Raw genomic sequence first — 15,600 nt, 5'->3', positions numbered from 1 at the left:
ACACAACGAATCACGCGCTGGGTCAAGTATAACCGGTCTCGGGGGTCCCGCGGGGTCTTGCGGGGACCCGCGTGCGGGCAGCAGGCAGTCTACCGGTGCAGCTGGTTATCGCGCGCGCCGGTAGACTTCTTGGCACCAACTTGACACAGACATGGTCCCAACCAACTTGACGCGCCCAGCCATCCTACAAAGAGATGGCACAGTCTTAAAAGCGTATCCGAAATTAACACGGATCGACGCAGGCATCTCGCTTGGTGGAATAGCTAATCGTCCGTAAAAATCGGAAGCATATCCCGCTTTGAATGATCTGTAATTCATGTTAAGTATTCAGGAATTTGCACGCTGGAGTTCTATTTCTTGTTTTGTGTATCATGTAAATAATAAAATTTGATGTGTCATAATATAAACATGTAGGTATATATATATATATATATATATATATATATATATATATATTTTTTTTTTAATTAAAATGCACACAAAATTATTAATAGAATTTTATTCTGATATTGGTACGGATTACAAATCATTCAAAAAGGCATTTATAATACTTGAGTAACTTTCCCTTTCCAGTTTCTTAATTCTCTTAATTAGACGCTAGATAATTTATTCAAAGATTTCTCGATTAGAATATATGGTTGTAGATTATAAAATAAATTTCCAATTGTAATAGAAATTTGTAAAAAATTCTAGTAGACAAATTCAGAATGAAATAGAAATATCGAATCCAAAAAAACTGTAAAACTAATTCTCGCATTTCAATATTCAGTTTTATAAATTTAATTTTTCAATTATATTACTTTTAGTTTTTTTTTCTTTTAACTGAGTATTGTAATGCGATAAAAAATCAATTTTAAGAATTAACTTTGTAACTGCATTTTTTTAATTCACGAACTGATTACGTAACTTTTCCGTAGGTGCGAAAAGGTGAAGAGTGAACATTTCCATATTCCTTTCATATCTGTTTGGCTGAAATTACCTGCACAATCTTTTCTCTCATCAAAGAAAAAAAAGAAACGTATTTTATGACGCAGCGAGAAAACTTCACAAATGCATTTGAAGAATCGGAGCGCACGTACAAAATATTTACCGAAGTGCATTAAAATACGTGCAGCATATACATTTATAAATCACGATTAGAATTTTGTTGTCGAAATTCTTGACGTAGATAGTAGGCCATCCGAAGTGGGCTTTGAGGTTTCAAACGTCTTCGACGTGAGGCACTGAGGACGATTGATTTTCGGGGAAATAACTTGGCCTGGAGAATTCGAATAGGCGCTGAGAAAGCTGGCAAAAGTTAACGAGAGTCGATATTTTTATTCGCGCCGCTCATATCGCCTTTATTTGATATCTGCGGTTTGAATTTACTTTCACCACCGGCCGCTAATCTCTCGGCGGCCGCTTCGCCGTTCCTTTTACACGCTGATATGTCGTGCAACGAACGTCCACGTACTAGGTAAATTTATACAATTATGTCTCTCTTAATAGCGCGCATCCAAATTTTGAAACTGTTTAGGCAATATTATAAAGAGATAAATTATTACGTAGATGTTTTCTGTAAATTATTTTAGATTTAATTCGTAGATATGATTCTGTATTAAATATTTAAATGACATCAGATATTAAGATCAAGTAATGCGTGATCGATATAATTTCAATATTATTGTTTCAGTTTAACACAGCTGAAAAGCTACATACGGGAGAAATGGATAATAAGAATTACGAAGAGGCGTTCTGTAAAAACCGACTCTCGTCATTTTATTGATAATATTACATATTTATTTCTTAAAATGTCGAATGCCCTGTGATCGATCGCTTTTATTCTCGTTTATATTAATAAGAACACGATTCGCAAGATGAGAATATCGGCTGCCCACGTAGGAAAATTTTTTTATGGTCTTGCAAGCCGCCATCGCGTCCTCTAGTCCTGGACCATGATACCACCTCGTTAAAGAATCGAGTTATCGGCGACCAGTCCTGGTTGCCAATACTAACCGCCTACTCGTTCGTCAGAGGCGGTCCTACCTCTATGATCCAGGAACGTGTGAATGACGTTCCACTGTGTTTCCAGAAGTCAAAATCAATTCGTATATTTTTTATAATTGTGATACGGCGCAATACTTTCTCATTGAAACATGTATCTTGCCGAAATATTTCTGTTCTACGCTTATAAATTATTTAAAAAAAACACGAAGTTTCAACTATCACGCTTAACGTTATACTTAATCTAAAGAAACAGGGGAGAAGGTCAGTAAAAAGATTTCATTGACAATTTTTTTATTTTACAAAATATTGGCGACAGCCATACATATGCCTTTCTTTTCATTAAATATTATTTCTGTTTTCTGTACAGTTTACTTGGCGCAGTTCTTCCCAATTCACGATGTCGTATTTCTATACTAATATTATCACCTCACGTTATATTATTTAAATAATCTGAAGTTGCGGAGTGACTTCTGGCCTCGTGAGTCCACCTTGGCGGAATTGTCACGTCAATGAAACGATAATAAGGTTACGCATCTACACACCATAAGTACGGAGGAAAAAGCCTTGCCCGATGAGTTAAGGGAGAAAAGAGAAAGGGTCGACGACGTGTTGGCGGCCGAGCTTCATGGAGTGGGCTCGACTGGAGGTTGGTACCGGCCTGGGAGGCGGTGAGCTCGCTAGAGAGACGACTCGGGACGACGACTGGCATGGGTCAGACAAACAGACTGGCACTGGCATCGCGAGAGTCGCCAGGAGTCACCCGCGGTGACCTACGGTTACTCACGGTCCATCGGCGACGGGTGTGCGCGCTGCTTCCCCGACAGTTGTTGACAAGTTGCCCGATTGTGCTTGGCGAAATCAATTCGGATCTCGATCCCATTACCGTCGATCTTGAAGAGTGGCGATCGTTACAATCGCTGTTCAACCCTGGCATTTGTCAGCTTTGCGCGAGATATTCCATCCTGACAGAGTGCCACGAAGTGTCGAATAGTGTTAGCGAAGTTCCGAAGACAAGCGTCCGGCAGAAGTAAGGAATATTTTTTCCTTTTTTTTTCTTTTTTTTTTAAATATTTTATTAAAGATTCGAATTAACAGTTTAATTTTTAGATCTTTGGATAATTGTCGCGGAGCTTATACCGCTGGTATTGTGCTTTTCGCGAGTGAGAAGAGGAAATCTTCGAGGACGAGAAAAGTGAATCTAGATCTGAAAGCTGAACTCGGCGAAAAGCGTTTCGCGGCGTATAATTCAAGTGATTTTTGGGGAAGAAAAAGGTGACGATACCGGAAACGCGCAGCGCATTATCAGGGAGAGCGCGATGCACGGGAAATTTATCATTTCCCACGTCTTCGAATCCTGGCGCAGTCACAGCAATATAGAATTTCTGGCACGTGCTGATAAGAGTGGCGATCGGAACGGCCATCGCCTTCGTGAGTTTCGTGGTACCAGTGGACGAAACGACGGAACGAGTCGCAGCACGAGGTCACCAAGCCGCTAAGGACACTCGAGGACGAAGAGCGTCGTCCGTAAGTGGTGTACGTGTGCGTATATATGTGTGCGCGCGCGCGCGCACGCGATGTTCGTTCCTGACAACGAAACCGCAACGCGCGCAATCGCCGTGCCGGGGAGCGTTGTTGATCCAGATCACCGTTCACCAGGATCCGCATCCATCAAGATCACCGTTACTCAAGAATCTCGACAGTTGGCTCGCGATGGGATCACCGAATCCCTAAATTTTCAGCCGCTTAGACCGTAAGACTTAACGTTCATCCGTCAAGTTCGCCCGAGCACGATCACTTTCGTCTCGGTGACGCTGGAATCGTTGGATCGAAGTGCTCGACGTTCGAATAGTGCGAGAACAATTTCGCGCCGTCGTTGAAGTTGCGAGGATACGACGCGTATCGCTGCGGCGTTGAAGAAATCGCGGGAGGAGAAAGGTGAAGAGCCTTCTCTTCTTTTCGCAGATAAATGAGCGGAGGCAAGTGAGGAGAAGAAAAGAAGAAAGAATTTACGGGGCGGCAAAGGGGGAGGAAAGAGCCGAAGAACTCTGTTCAGTGATTACGGCACGAGCCAGAGAGTATCTCGCGCAGTACGAGAGAAGAAAGGAGAAGAGAAGTCAACGGGAAGGAGACCAGGGGCTTCGGAAAGGGAGGCAGAAAGGACGTTGCGATTAAAAGATATCAGCCTCTCCTCGACGTCATCATGTCGGCCCGATCTCTCTCGGTCCTGCTGATCCTCGCAGCTATTCTCGGTGACCTGACCATTATTAGCGCCGACAGAACGAGCGGATTGTACGTGGACAACGGCTTCGATCAGACGATAATTCACCGCGTGATGAATCAACGTGAAAAGCGCGAGGTGGAGCACGAGATTTTGAATCTGCTGGGACTTCCGGATCGTCCGCGAAACGTCATCGGCAGGCCGCCGCAAGTCAAGAGGTCGGCGCCCAAGTTTCTGCTGGACATCTATAAGAACGCCCTTGGCGAGGACGAGGAGGAGAAGCCCATGGCGCATCGTCACAAGGCCGGGGAGTTCGACCTCAGCGGTCAGGATCTAAAGGCGATCGATCAGAGCGATGTCATCATGACTTTTGCAGCACGCAGTAAGTTTGAAAATAAATCTATCGATTAAAAAGAAAATCCGTTTAAAAGTGACTTAGGATAAATTTAGTTGTCAATCAATTTAAAACCAATTTCTTTGTGTATATTATATTTTTCTCTTCTTTTTTTTTTTTATATAAAAATATGATTAATTCGTAAAAAAATGTCGACAAAAGAACGTTAGGTTGATTTAGTTGCGCAAAAGAGCCTTCTAAACGCTCCCGTGGCTTTTCAAACGCGGTGAATCTTTTTGCGATCTCCGAATTCCTCGTGTCAAACAGTCCCGAGAAACTTTCCAGCGGCAGTCCTTTAACGAGAAAAATTAAAGCGCAGGCATGGCTTCCTTCTCGGGCGCGTTCTTTAAGTGTGAAATCACAAGGAGAAATGCAGGGTGCACGTAACCAATTCTCGAAAATCGAAGGAACCTCAGCACCGTTTCGTGACTCTGTAATTCAAGTAAAAAAAAAAAGTTTATCAACTCGATGAGGAATCTGAGGATCCTCCACTCTTCCCTCCGTTCTTCCTTGCTCGTCAGATTCCCCGGAAACCCGTTACCGCCTCCTACCCTCCCTGCCCTCTCGTTCTCTCGGTGCGTTCGTTCGTACGTCCGGTTTTCTATTTTGTTGCCGTCCTCGTCGCCGCGGTACGATGAGGAATGTTTTAAGCTGCGCGACGCGAAATGCGGCATGCATATAAATTAATCCCGGTTGGCACCTGCAAATGTTACGTCGCGGACGCGAGATAATGAGAATGCGAGACGAAGATGACGGCAGAAGGGAAGGAGGAAACGCAGAGATCGAAGAACGGAAACGACGGAATTGGGGACTAGAAAAACAAAGACGGAAAGGGTCGGACTTCGGGGTGCATCAATCGCCACGGTTGCACACGCGCGAGCGCGGACCCTTAGGGCCATACGTCTTATATACAAAGTCTCTTCCTCTCCCCCTTTCCGTGCCCTTCTCACCGCCGTGTTCCATGGGATACCCCCCTGGGAAAGACGAGTCAATAAGCATCTCTCTTTCCTCGCGCGCGAAGCCACAGGCAGGTTAAAATGTCTCAACTTGGGGGCCCGGGCTCGTCCCCCGTTCGTCCTTTTGCTCCTTTTTTCCCTCCTCCGTTTCTTCTTCACGTGGACAGCGGGCCGGCCGGTTGCCCGGAGGGAGACGCGCGGCTACGAATTATGAAGATTAGGATGCTGGATCCTGGAGATGGATGGATCCGCGGCGGAACTGAATGTAACGGATCCGTGGGACCGGGGGGATTTCTTCGGCGTGATGTCGATGGCCGTCCGATCTTTCCATTCATTCGTAATATACGGTCGTGCGTTTCCCCTTAATCCTACCCTCTTATCTCAGTTCTTGTCTAGGCATAAAATATCAATGACAGCAAAGACCTAGGCTCTTAAAGAAGATTTTAGACGTTGCATGCATATTTTTTTTCTCTTTCTTTTTTTTTTGGTCGTACTGCGACCGTAATTTTGCCCGCTGTACTTGAGGAATTAAGAAAGTAAGACTTATTCTACCCTTCTTTCGACGTATCGTGTACCGATGCACGCATACATTCACGTAGGGAAGATACGGCAGAGGGGGAGGCGATGGGAAGGTACAGCGCGGCGGCGGCGGCGGCGGCGTAAAAAACAAAAACGCGGCTCGCCACAGAACGCTTCACGGACGGTCCCAAAAGCTATTTGAGACCACCCCGAGAGCTGAGGAGGCCCGGCAATCTGGTACCGTTGGAATGCGACCGTCGGAACGAAAAAACAAAACAAATTTTTATGTCCCCCCTCTGCCCCGCCACCGTTCTACCTCGCCTCGCGTCCCCGTTCAGATCCAAGCCGCCCACTTCAGCGGAGGCATTAGGCATTACTTAGAACCCCCCCTGGGTCCACCGCGAAGGAAGGGTACGTCTCCCCTACCGCCCTCCTTTGCTCGCAGGGCGGCGACTACTTTGACGGTAAGAAAAGAGCTCGATTTCACGCTGCGAATTGTCCACGGTTCATTTCTAAAGCCCTCCTCGGAGAATGCAAGCGGGCTCACCAAGGGTCCCCATTATCGGTCCCGGTCTCTCTCGTAGAAATTTTGTTTCGCGATAACGGAACGTTATCTTCACGTTGAAAAGGACTGTCCGTCGTAGAACGGCCCGACCGAGCTCTGAGTCGTAAGTTTCAAAGCTTGCGCCGATTATCTAGACTGACCGTTTACACGATCGTTTTTAAAGTGGACTGCATTAGGTAGGGCCTCCGGCAAAGATAGACAAACAATTTTTCAAGAGATATGTATACCGAGAAAATGTTAAGCGTGTAAAATGCGCTTTTCTCTCTCTATGGCTCTTCTGAAAACTTTGCCTGGCAACTAAATCATTGTCTAGTAATTATTTTTCCAATTATTTTCCGTAAACACATATAGTATTAATTTTAGTGCGATACATGGAAGTCAAATTGATTGTAGAAAAATAGAATTTAAAATCCTAGACTCGAACGCGGAGATACGTAATTTTTGTTGCGTGATTATTATTGTAAACGGCCACTCCGAGTGGTGCTTGTGCTGATCGCAGACTTGTAATTTAAAATAGATCATCACGTCCCCGGGGTGAGACACGAACGTGGGAAAAGGCTCTGGTTCGACGTGTCCGAGGTACCACCTGAAGAATATTTGATCGGCGCTGAACTCAGACTGTATCACAACGGATACACGCCGAGGAATCGGAAAAACCACGGCTCCCACACGATCACCGTGTATCGAGTGTTGAAGACTGAGGATGGGTAAGAAAAATTAATTATCTTTTTTTTTTATTTTTCAGAGCAACGTGCGTTTAAAAAAAAGCAATTTTAAAAATATCGAAAAATCGGAATATTAAATAAAAAAATTTGTAAAACGCTTATTGGAGAACGCTTTTGCGATAATGAGATCGAAATGAAAGGCCGTACTCGCTGCTCGTCCGCTTTTGTGCCAAGGACGCCTAAGGTTAGACCAATTTTATGTTCCTCCGGGCATCCTTCGCGGTTTTTGACATCGTCATCGTACCCCTAATTAGGAGGTCCTTAATCCTTCGCCGAAAGAGTCCCAGGCATTTGTTCTACCTGGAACGTAGGGGGAAAAACTCCAAGTATTCCGCCGAACGTTCTCTCTCGTACGTCCCCGACTTTTTTCTCACTCGTATCGTATACCTTCCTTGTTAAAAACAGATAAAAGGCGCATATAGACCTTTCTGTATTACCGCGAGATGTATTTATCTTACGGTCCGTGGCGATCTGGAGAACAATCGGGCGTGGATAACACGCGAAGCGGATGAGCAGATAATCGGAAATACATCGGCGATACAGATGTAGCCGTTAGCCGCAAGGGCCACCAGCGGGGGCCATCCCGTCTCGGGTGGGAACCGAATCGTAAAAAGGAAAGCGTGGTGAGTTAATCCGAGAGGGCAAACCTCCTCTACGTCGGCGGTAAATGGCGACGGTCTGTCTAGAGACGCTCTATCTAATGAACGTGCCCGCTCCGTCCTACAAACCCGTGAGTCACGAGACATTCCGTCGCCGCTAATGGCCATCGTAACCGTGCTTTTAAGTACACTTTTCGGCGCCTTCTTCCCTCCTGCTAATTCGGAAAGAATTGTCCTTTTTACGTCGCCGCGCCCGACATTCCACGATACTCGAATCACCCGGGTCTCTCTAATCGTTTCACGTTCAACACGCCGGTGAATAAGCTCGTGCCCGAGAATTTCTCAGATTCCAATCGGCAGCTTTTCCACGAGGACTAATTGGACGAAAATGGTCCCGCGACAAATTTGTTACGGCAAACCGATCCCCCGAGTCGCATCGAAGATCTACGGATACGCCCGCTTCTGAAGTAGCTTAACGTAATCGGCCTCGTCGAGATATTAGACCCGCACTAACACATCAGATACGAAGGTCCAGTTATCCAAAGATTGAATTTTTCGTTTCGCAATCCTTAGCCATCTAGCACGGCTCTTCAGCCGTTTGATTTACTGCCCGAGGGGTGGAGGAGTGACAGGCCGAGCTGCGGCGTCTCGCGTCGCGTCCCCGCATTTTCCTTTCTTTTCTACTTTTTTTTTTTTCTCTCTCCTCTTTTCTTTTCCTGAAGACTTTTGGCACCGGCGACCTGAGCCTGACCGATATACCGGCTCCGACAGGAAACGCTATTCCGTAAATTGAGGTAAATTAGCCGTGGAGACGGCCTAACAGGCTCTCCTCGCGTGTTTCTTCGTCTCTTCTGCCTACGCAGTTGCGCTCGGTCTGCGTCTATCTTTTTCTCACCCACCCCGCCGGATCTTTCGGCTCTTTCCATCAAAGTCAAACTATGCGTGACGCATCCTCCATCTCCTCCTTTTTCTGCCCCCTGCCTCTTCTTCGTCGCGAGACAAGCTGGCGACTCGTTGCTTTCGTAATGAAACCTTCTCTTGGTACATCGTTACGAACACGTATGCGGAATTCCAACGTTGAACGCCGATAAATGTTCCCCAAGCGTTACGTTCGATAATTTCTAAATAAAATTTAAATTTTCAAGAGTCTCAAAAGCTTTCAGCAAGAACCAAAATTCGCGAGCTGATTTCGTTTGATCTTCCGGCCCGGTCGGATAGCGAAGAGCCATCGGGACTCGAAGAACACAGGGCGCTCACAGCTACGTTGAATTACGATAATCGATTTGCGGAAAAACGCTGGGAGATGCTGCGAAGATCATTTGCTTAATGAACAATGATCGGCGTGTTTTCTCTGGTTGAGGATCTTATTGATGCGCGGCACGCGCGGCTTCGCGATTAATTAGAAATTACAATACGCGGAATCGCGACGAGGCATGCGAGCGACACGTCCGCGCGTGACGATCGGCGTTGTGCGTGCAGCATTGATTTTACATCGCATTTACGCATACAAAGTATACGTCCGTCGATTAATACTGAACGAGAATACCTGTCGTTGCACCGTAATCGGTAATCGTGTATCTACGGCGATTTTATGTAATGCAGTCGAGATTGAAATTCTCTGCATTTCTCACGTACATTTCTATCGGCGTAGATTAACTTCATTCTCGACTTATTTGCTTTTTTCTTATCTCTTTCTTTCAGTTCTAAGAATTAGAATAAAGAAGAAGATAAAGCAAAAGTTAAACGAATTGAAATTTAAGCACGAAGATATGCTCTAAACTATTTTGTTTGAATTTCAGGACACGGGAATTACAGTACATCGATGCTACAAATGTTACGGATTATAAAAGAGGGTGGCTGACATTCAATATCAGCGAGGCCTTCGAGCACTGGGTAAACAACCCGGACGGGAATCGAGGATTGTACCTCTCTGTGCATCCGGCTGATCGTTTAGGTGAGTACTTTAGTTTTTTTAATTGCCTTTTGTCTCATTTATTTTTGAGAAAATGTCGCGAGACATTAATTCGATATTAAAAGTCATGGATTTATTTTCAACCACTTATCTTCGTAGAGATCAAGTGTCGTAATTGACGATTTAGCTATTATTAAAAAAAAAATATATATATATATATGAAAGAGCAAGAATTCTAAAATAAATTAGAATCAAATAACAAATTTTTCTTATTAAAACGTGTTACCGTCCGAATTTCTTAGTCTGACTTCTTAGGAATAGCATGCTAAATATAGAATGGCCTTCCGGTTTGATAATAAACGCCTCTGATGTTTATCGAAATCGAATTGGCTTGAGTAAAATGCACGCTCGAGAGAACTCAAACTTTAATACTTAATTATCCTTAAAAAAAAAAAAAAAAAGAAAAAGAAAGAAAGAAAAAAATAGTCTTACATATCTATTCTCGGAGCAAAAGCGATAATTAATAATTAAAACAATCGATTGGGTGTCTGTATACGAATCTCTAGGAAGGTAGATCTTATCAGCTCCTCTTTTTTTTGTTAGTTTTAATTCACATAATTAGTTCATATCGTTGGTTTTCTTAGTCTGTTATTTGAATCGATTAATTTGATTTCTGAGAGCCTCGTGACATTAAAAAAAATGCAGGTAGTCTTTCTATGTTTTATTTGAATTGAACGATCGTGTCCCTAGTTCTCATACACCTGACCATGTGTATTCGTGTTTCTTTCGTGTACTATTACCTGTTCAGCGCTCTCACCGCCATACCTTTGTGCTAAAGCGCGTGTGCGTGACACGAAAGATTAGTAGCGAGTTGACAGCTCTTGAATATCGAATCTCTTCCTAGTTATTCTGCGTTTGTTAATTCACGAGAAGAGGCACGACCCTCCATCGCGTTGCGTCTTATCGCGATTTGAATTGACGAAAAATCGGATTTCGCTGCGTTAAAGATATAACGTAAAAAGAATAAAATTAAAAAAAAAAAGAAAAATATGAGAATCTCAAGTTATCATTGAGAAATTTGACGAAGCTGAACGTGTTCCTTGTTCTCTTGATCTTACTTACGATTGACTCACACACTTTATTACCATCGGGATACATCATCTGCGATGGCGTCGCCTTGTCTTCCTACGCTGATGAGATAGACTCACAAATACTAGAAGTATTCACGTTATATTCAAGAGGACAGCAGTCTTGAATAAGACAAGAGTAGGAAAAAAAAAAAAAAAACAGAAAAAAAGAAAAAATAAAATAAGAAAGAAAAATAGGAAGAAAACGATTGGGCTCAGTTTTGTCACTAAATTTCTTAAAAAAATAATTATTGCTAAAAAGTCTTATAGATAAGTAAAATTTATTTCCTTAGATTGTCAAAACGTGAGAATTCAAGCGCAAATTAAAAGATTATTTTTCACGTTTATTCAGGCCTGATATTAATATTAAAATTAATAGCAGATAACTCTTCTTTAAATCGTCATTCGAATATCGAGACGCCTTCGTCTCTGCAATAGGTATACCATCGGTTGAGGCATTAACGACGTTCTCATTAAATTGACTATATTCAACAAAAATTATAATAAGATGGTATTAACGTCGGATATTAATGCAGACATAGATATCAAATTAAATGTTACCGCAAATAACGCGTGCGCATTCAACTGTGTACGTGCACATATGCGTACGTGTGCATGTGTGGTTTGTTGTTCGCCGCGCCTAGATTATTTCATTACTTGCTCTCTTTCTCTCTCATCTGGCTTCTCTCCTCGTTTCTCGTGTCTCGTTCTTCAGAACGCGCAACCGGTTTACCTTTGATCGTTCAATATAAAACGCAAGATCGGAGAGTCACATGCCTCTCACGAATCTTTACGCCTGATTCCTACCTCTCTCTCTCTCTCTCTCTTTCTCTTTCTCTCTCTCTTTTTACTCCTTTCTCTTTCTCCTTTTCTTTCATCGCGTGAGAAACTCCAAGGATACCCCACCTATGTCTAAATATAAGCTAATCTTAAATATAAACCGATAATAATTAAGCATCCTTCGGTCGCTTCTTCGAGCGCGCGGACATAGAAAAATGAAGGCATCGGGTAGTCCTTACTACATCTCGAGCGATATTAAAGCTGGTATTTATAGCCAGTTCTTATACTTAAAATTGTCTTAAGTGCAGTCTTATTTGATTTTCAACCAATTACGGAACCGTATTGGCGTCTTAAGATGACAAGCGACTGCACTTTGAGGCAATCTTAAGTATAGGACACTGACTATGTATGCCGGTCTATATGTTACACGTGAAAGCAAGAGTACAGGAAAAATCCAAGACACCGGCGATAACGCTGACTATTCGGCGAAATTGCACCGTTAATCAATTCGTCTTATCTTCCGTATTATTCTCCACCATAATGCCACGCACGGAATCGTCGTTTTCTTCGACTCTCGAAGTGATAATAAAGAAAGAAGTAACGAGATCTTTCGCGAACGACCGAGGTACAACTTTTTAATTTGCGGCTGTGAACGGTATCGCGTGCCCGCTTTCGAAAACCGTAATTACATTCCCTCGTGCGGTTACACGTACATATACAAGGTAAAAGCGTAGATTTAATGATCGTTTATCGTCGCGTTGCCGGACCCGAAGGGGGGGAGGGGGGAGGGAGCCGCCTTTGGTATCGGAACAGGCGTCGCCAGCCGTTTGCTGGAAACCAAACGGGGAGGATGACAAAATTACTTGACACAGAACTTGAATACGTCGCTGCCGGAGAGGCACGGCACCGCGCCGGAGTCGGCGCATTCCTCGGGAGCAGCGCAAAGTGCAACAACTGCGGCGGCAGGTGTCCGCCGCAATCACGGCGAATGCGCATTCCTGCTGGTCAATTTACTAGCTTTCTCGGACTCGCGTACACGGGGACGGCACTCCGCGCGAGTACCCGGATCGTTTGCATACGGCCGGCTCCATCGCATGCCGGGGCCTCTTCTAGGCGTCGAGATCGCCGACTCGCATTCCCAATCGCGGTGAGATTTATCGGCGAACTCTCTCGTTTTCTCCCTCTCTCGAGACCGTCCAGGCAGACGTAAGATCGCAAGACGTAAGACTGACGTAACGAGCTTGTAAAAAGAAGAAAATTAAAAGTTTAAGAAAGAGTATCGATAGATCGATCGAGACGATCGTCAAATTGAAAATGATTCGCCCGCTGTCGCGCCAGTTCTGGAATTTTCCAGAGTAATTAAAACGAGGCGCGTTGGAAGTGAACGTCTGAGATAAGCCGGGCTTGACTTTGCGCCGGGATTCCTGAGCGTTCAATATTCATGAAGGCTGACTATTAATAATCCCGAGACGCGAGCCATTCTAATAAACACGTATACTCGATACATTCCACTTACGGAACGAAGATTCGAATCGAAATATGCGAGCGACAGCCTCCTGTTTGTCGCAGCGCGATTTTCGCGGAACGTCTTGAGCGCGTCAAGAATAACGATGCATCGATATTTCTGGCGGCTCTGCACATATTTTTCTTCTCCTTATGTATTCTCCGGTTTCTTCCTCTATTTCAGAACCTCTCTCTCTCTCTCTCTCTCTCTTTTTCACATATTAGTTTTCTTTTCTTCTTCGCTTTATTCAATCGCATCTCTATCTCATCCTTGTATTTCAAGAGCGTGTTCTTAAAGAAAAATAAACTGCCACCGTTGCTACCATGAGAGCCAGTTTAATACCTTCGTTCGTTCATTTCTTTAATTTGTATATTGTAGCGCACGAAGTGAGACCAGAGGACATTGGGTTGGCGTTATTCCGCGGTGAACCGGACAAGCAACCCTTCATCACGGGCTATTTCAAGAGCTCAGGCGTAAGAGAGTCAAAGATTCGACGGAAGCGTGACGCTAAAAGAAAGAAGAAGAGCGAAGCCGTTGGGTGGGATTATCGAAGTAATCCTTACACCGGTAAATATGCACTTGTGTGTGAAAATAATTATTTCCTCCACCTTTTCTTTTCTGCATATCAATCAGCACGGTTTATAAAATTAAGAGATTATGTGTCGTGAACGAAGGATATATTTTATGCAGATCCTGGAGCGCAGCGCGACTCGCGAACCTGCAAGATCCAAACGTTGTATGTCAGTTTCCGGGATTTGCAGTGGCAGGTGAGTTATTAATCTGCATGCCCGGAGCCTCTGTTTCCCTCGCGACGATCGTGTCGGATTACAGTGTCACTGGCGAGGAATCGCGTGTTTTCTGCAAATCCGACGAAGGCGCGGTGAGGGACCGGAGCTCCTTAGATCATATAGATACGTTCGTTGTTTCTCACCATTTTGTTTCGTTACGCAGGATTGGATTATTGCACCGGACGGGTACGATGCGTATTACTGCAGCGGGGAGTGCAACTTTCCGTTAAACGCACATATGAACGCAACGAATCACGCGATAGTCCAGACTCTAGTGCACTTGGTGAGCCCAGGCAAGGTGCCTAAGCCGTGTTGCGCGCCCACCAAGCTCTCAGCTATTTCAGTTTTATATTTCCTTGATGAGAGCAATGTCATCTTGAAGAAATACAAGAATATGGTCGTTAAGAGTTGCGGCTGCCATTAAACTTCTCGTTGTACCTCTTGCTTATGACGGGAATTTAAAAAGATAACATCATTCTTTGATGCAAAGGCCAGCTGAACCAGATATTCAGGTTTGATCTTTGAAACTTTCGAAGTTTAAAATCACAATTCCTAAAAAATACTAGAAGTATGAAAGTCACGTTAAAGAAAACAAGTGATTTCCTGCAATAAAAGAATTAACAAACTGTTGCGGAAAAATTATCATTTTTGTATATTGATGACATCATTTTATCATTTTTTTGTATAAATTAATGTGCCTGAGTAGATTTTTCTTTAATTAGCGTATAGGATTCTTAAGATAATGATTCAGATAATAAAATCTTTCGCATTCTCGATTTTTTTAAGACACGTTTAAACGCAGTTACGTATCGATGATACGCGCCACTCTAGTTGTTTTTTCGTTGCGAACTTGTTAGAAAAGTAACGTTTGAACTAGTATCCTTATCGAACCCTTCTGCACCAATGTTATTTTAATTTCAATAAAAATTCCGTAGCATGCTTCTTCTTTCGCTCATTTTCTTTGACGTTGTCACGTCACAAAGATATATCATAAAATAATTTTATGAGTAAACCGACTTAATCCTTGATATAGAATCAGTTTTTTTGTGGTGGTGCCAACGTTTACCAAATAGATTTTGTATTTATAGTGTAAACTGTGAGCGCGTAGATGAATTCAAGTGGCGTAAGTTATTAATGACGGAGCTCGTTAGCGCGTATTAGTCACATAAGCATGTATAAAATGCAATTACCATATACTCATGATAATTCGTAAGTTTTGTATATCGTCATTGTAAATACACTCTTGTATATACTTCTTATATTTCTGTGTGTCGTGTTTGTACGTATAAACGTAAATAAATTTTTTTAGTGCGGGGACAATCAGAAGTAAAATACATAATCTTTTTAATGTCATCCTTTAATGACATTAGAATAAAATTTAACAACTCATAATACGTTGTTTAAAAGTTTAAAGTTATAGCATAATCTGTTAAGTGAGATCATCCACGTGCGTCGATTATAAATAATTATACAAATTTTGTTGACAATTTATTAAAATTCTTAAGTTTTTTACATATTTGCTCATTG

General features: G+C 43.2%; 1 protein-coding gene across 3 annotated transcripts; it reads left to right on the top strand.

Moving 5' to 3' along the window:
• The first annotated feature begins 2,594 nt into the window (after positions 1–2,594).
• Gbb (glass bottom boat) lies at positions 2,595–15,393 on the top strand. Of its 3 annotated transcripts, none has more exons than XM_070672105.1 (7): positions 2,595–3,013; positions 3,094–4,586; positions 7,156–7,345; positions 9,762–9,916; positions 13,664–13,852; positions 13,976–14,052; positions 14,237–15,393. In XM_070672105.1, the coding sequence occupies exons 2-7, from the start codon at positions 4,187–4,189 to the stop codon at positions 14,495–14,497; spliced, it is 1,272 nt and encodes a 423-aa protein (XP_070528206.1). In that variant the 5' UTR covers positions 2,595–3,013; positions 3,094–4,186; the 3' UTR covers positions 14,498–15,393. The 3 variants fall into 3 exon arrangements, with proteins under 3 accessions (XP_070528206.1, XP_070528208.1, XP_070528209.1); XM_070672107.1 differs by having other exon boundaries at positions 3,082–4,586; XM_070672108.1 differs by lacking the exon at positions 2,595–3,013 and having other exon boundaries at positions 3,061–4,586.
• Positions 15,394–15,600: the final 207 nt, after the last annotated feature.

Source organism: Cardiocondyla obscurior, linkage group LG24 (genome assembly GCF_019399895.1).
Source record: "Cardiocondyla obscurior isolate alpha-2009 linkage group LG24, Cobs3.1, whole genome shotgun sequence".
NCBI lineage: Eukaryota > Metazoa > Arthropoda > Insecta > Hymenoptera > Formicidae > Cardiocondyla > Cardiocondyla obscurior.
The sequence above is the reverse complement of the archived record's forward strand: the minus strand, read 5'-3'. Positions and strand labels throughout refer to the sequence as shown.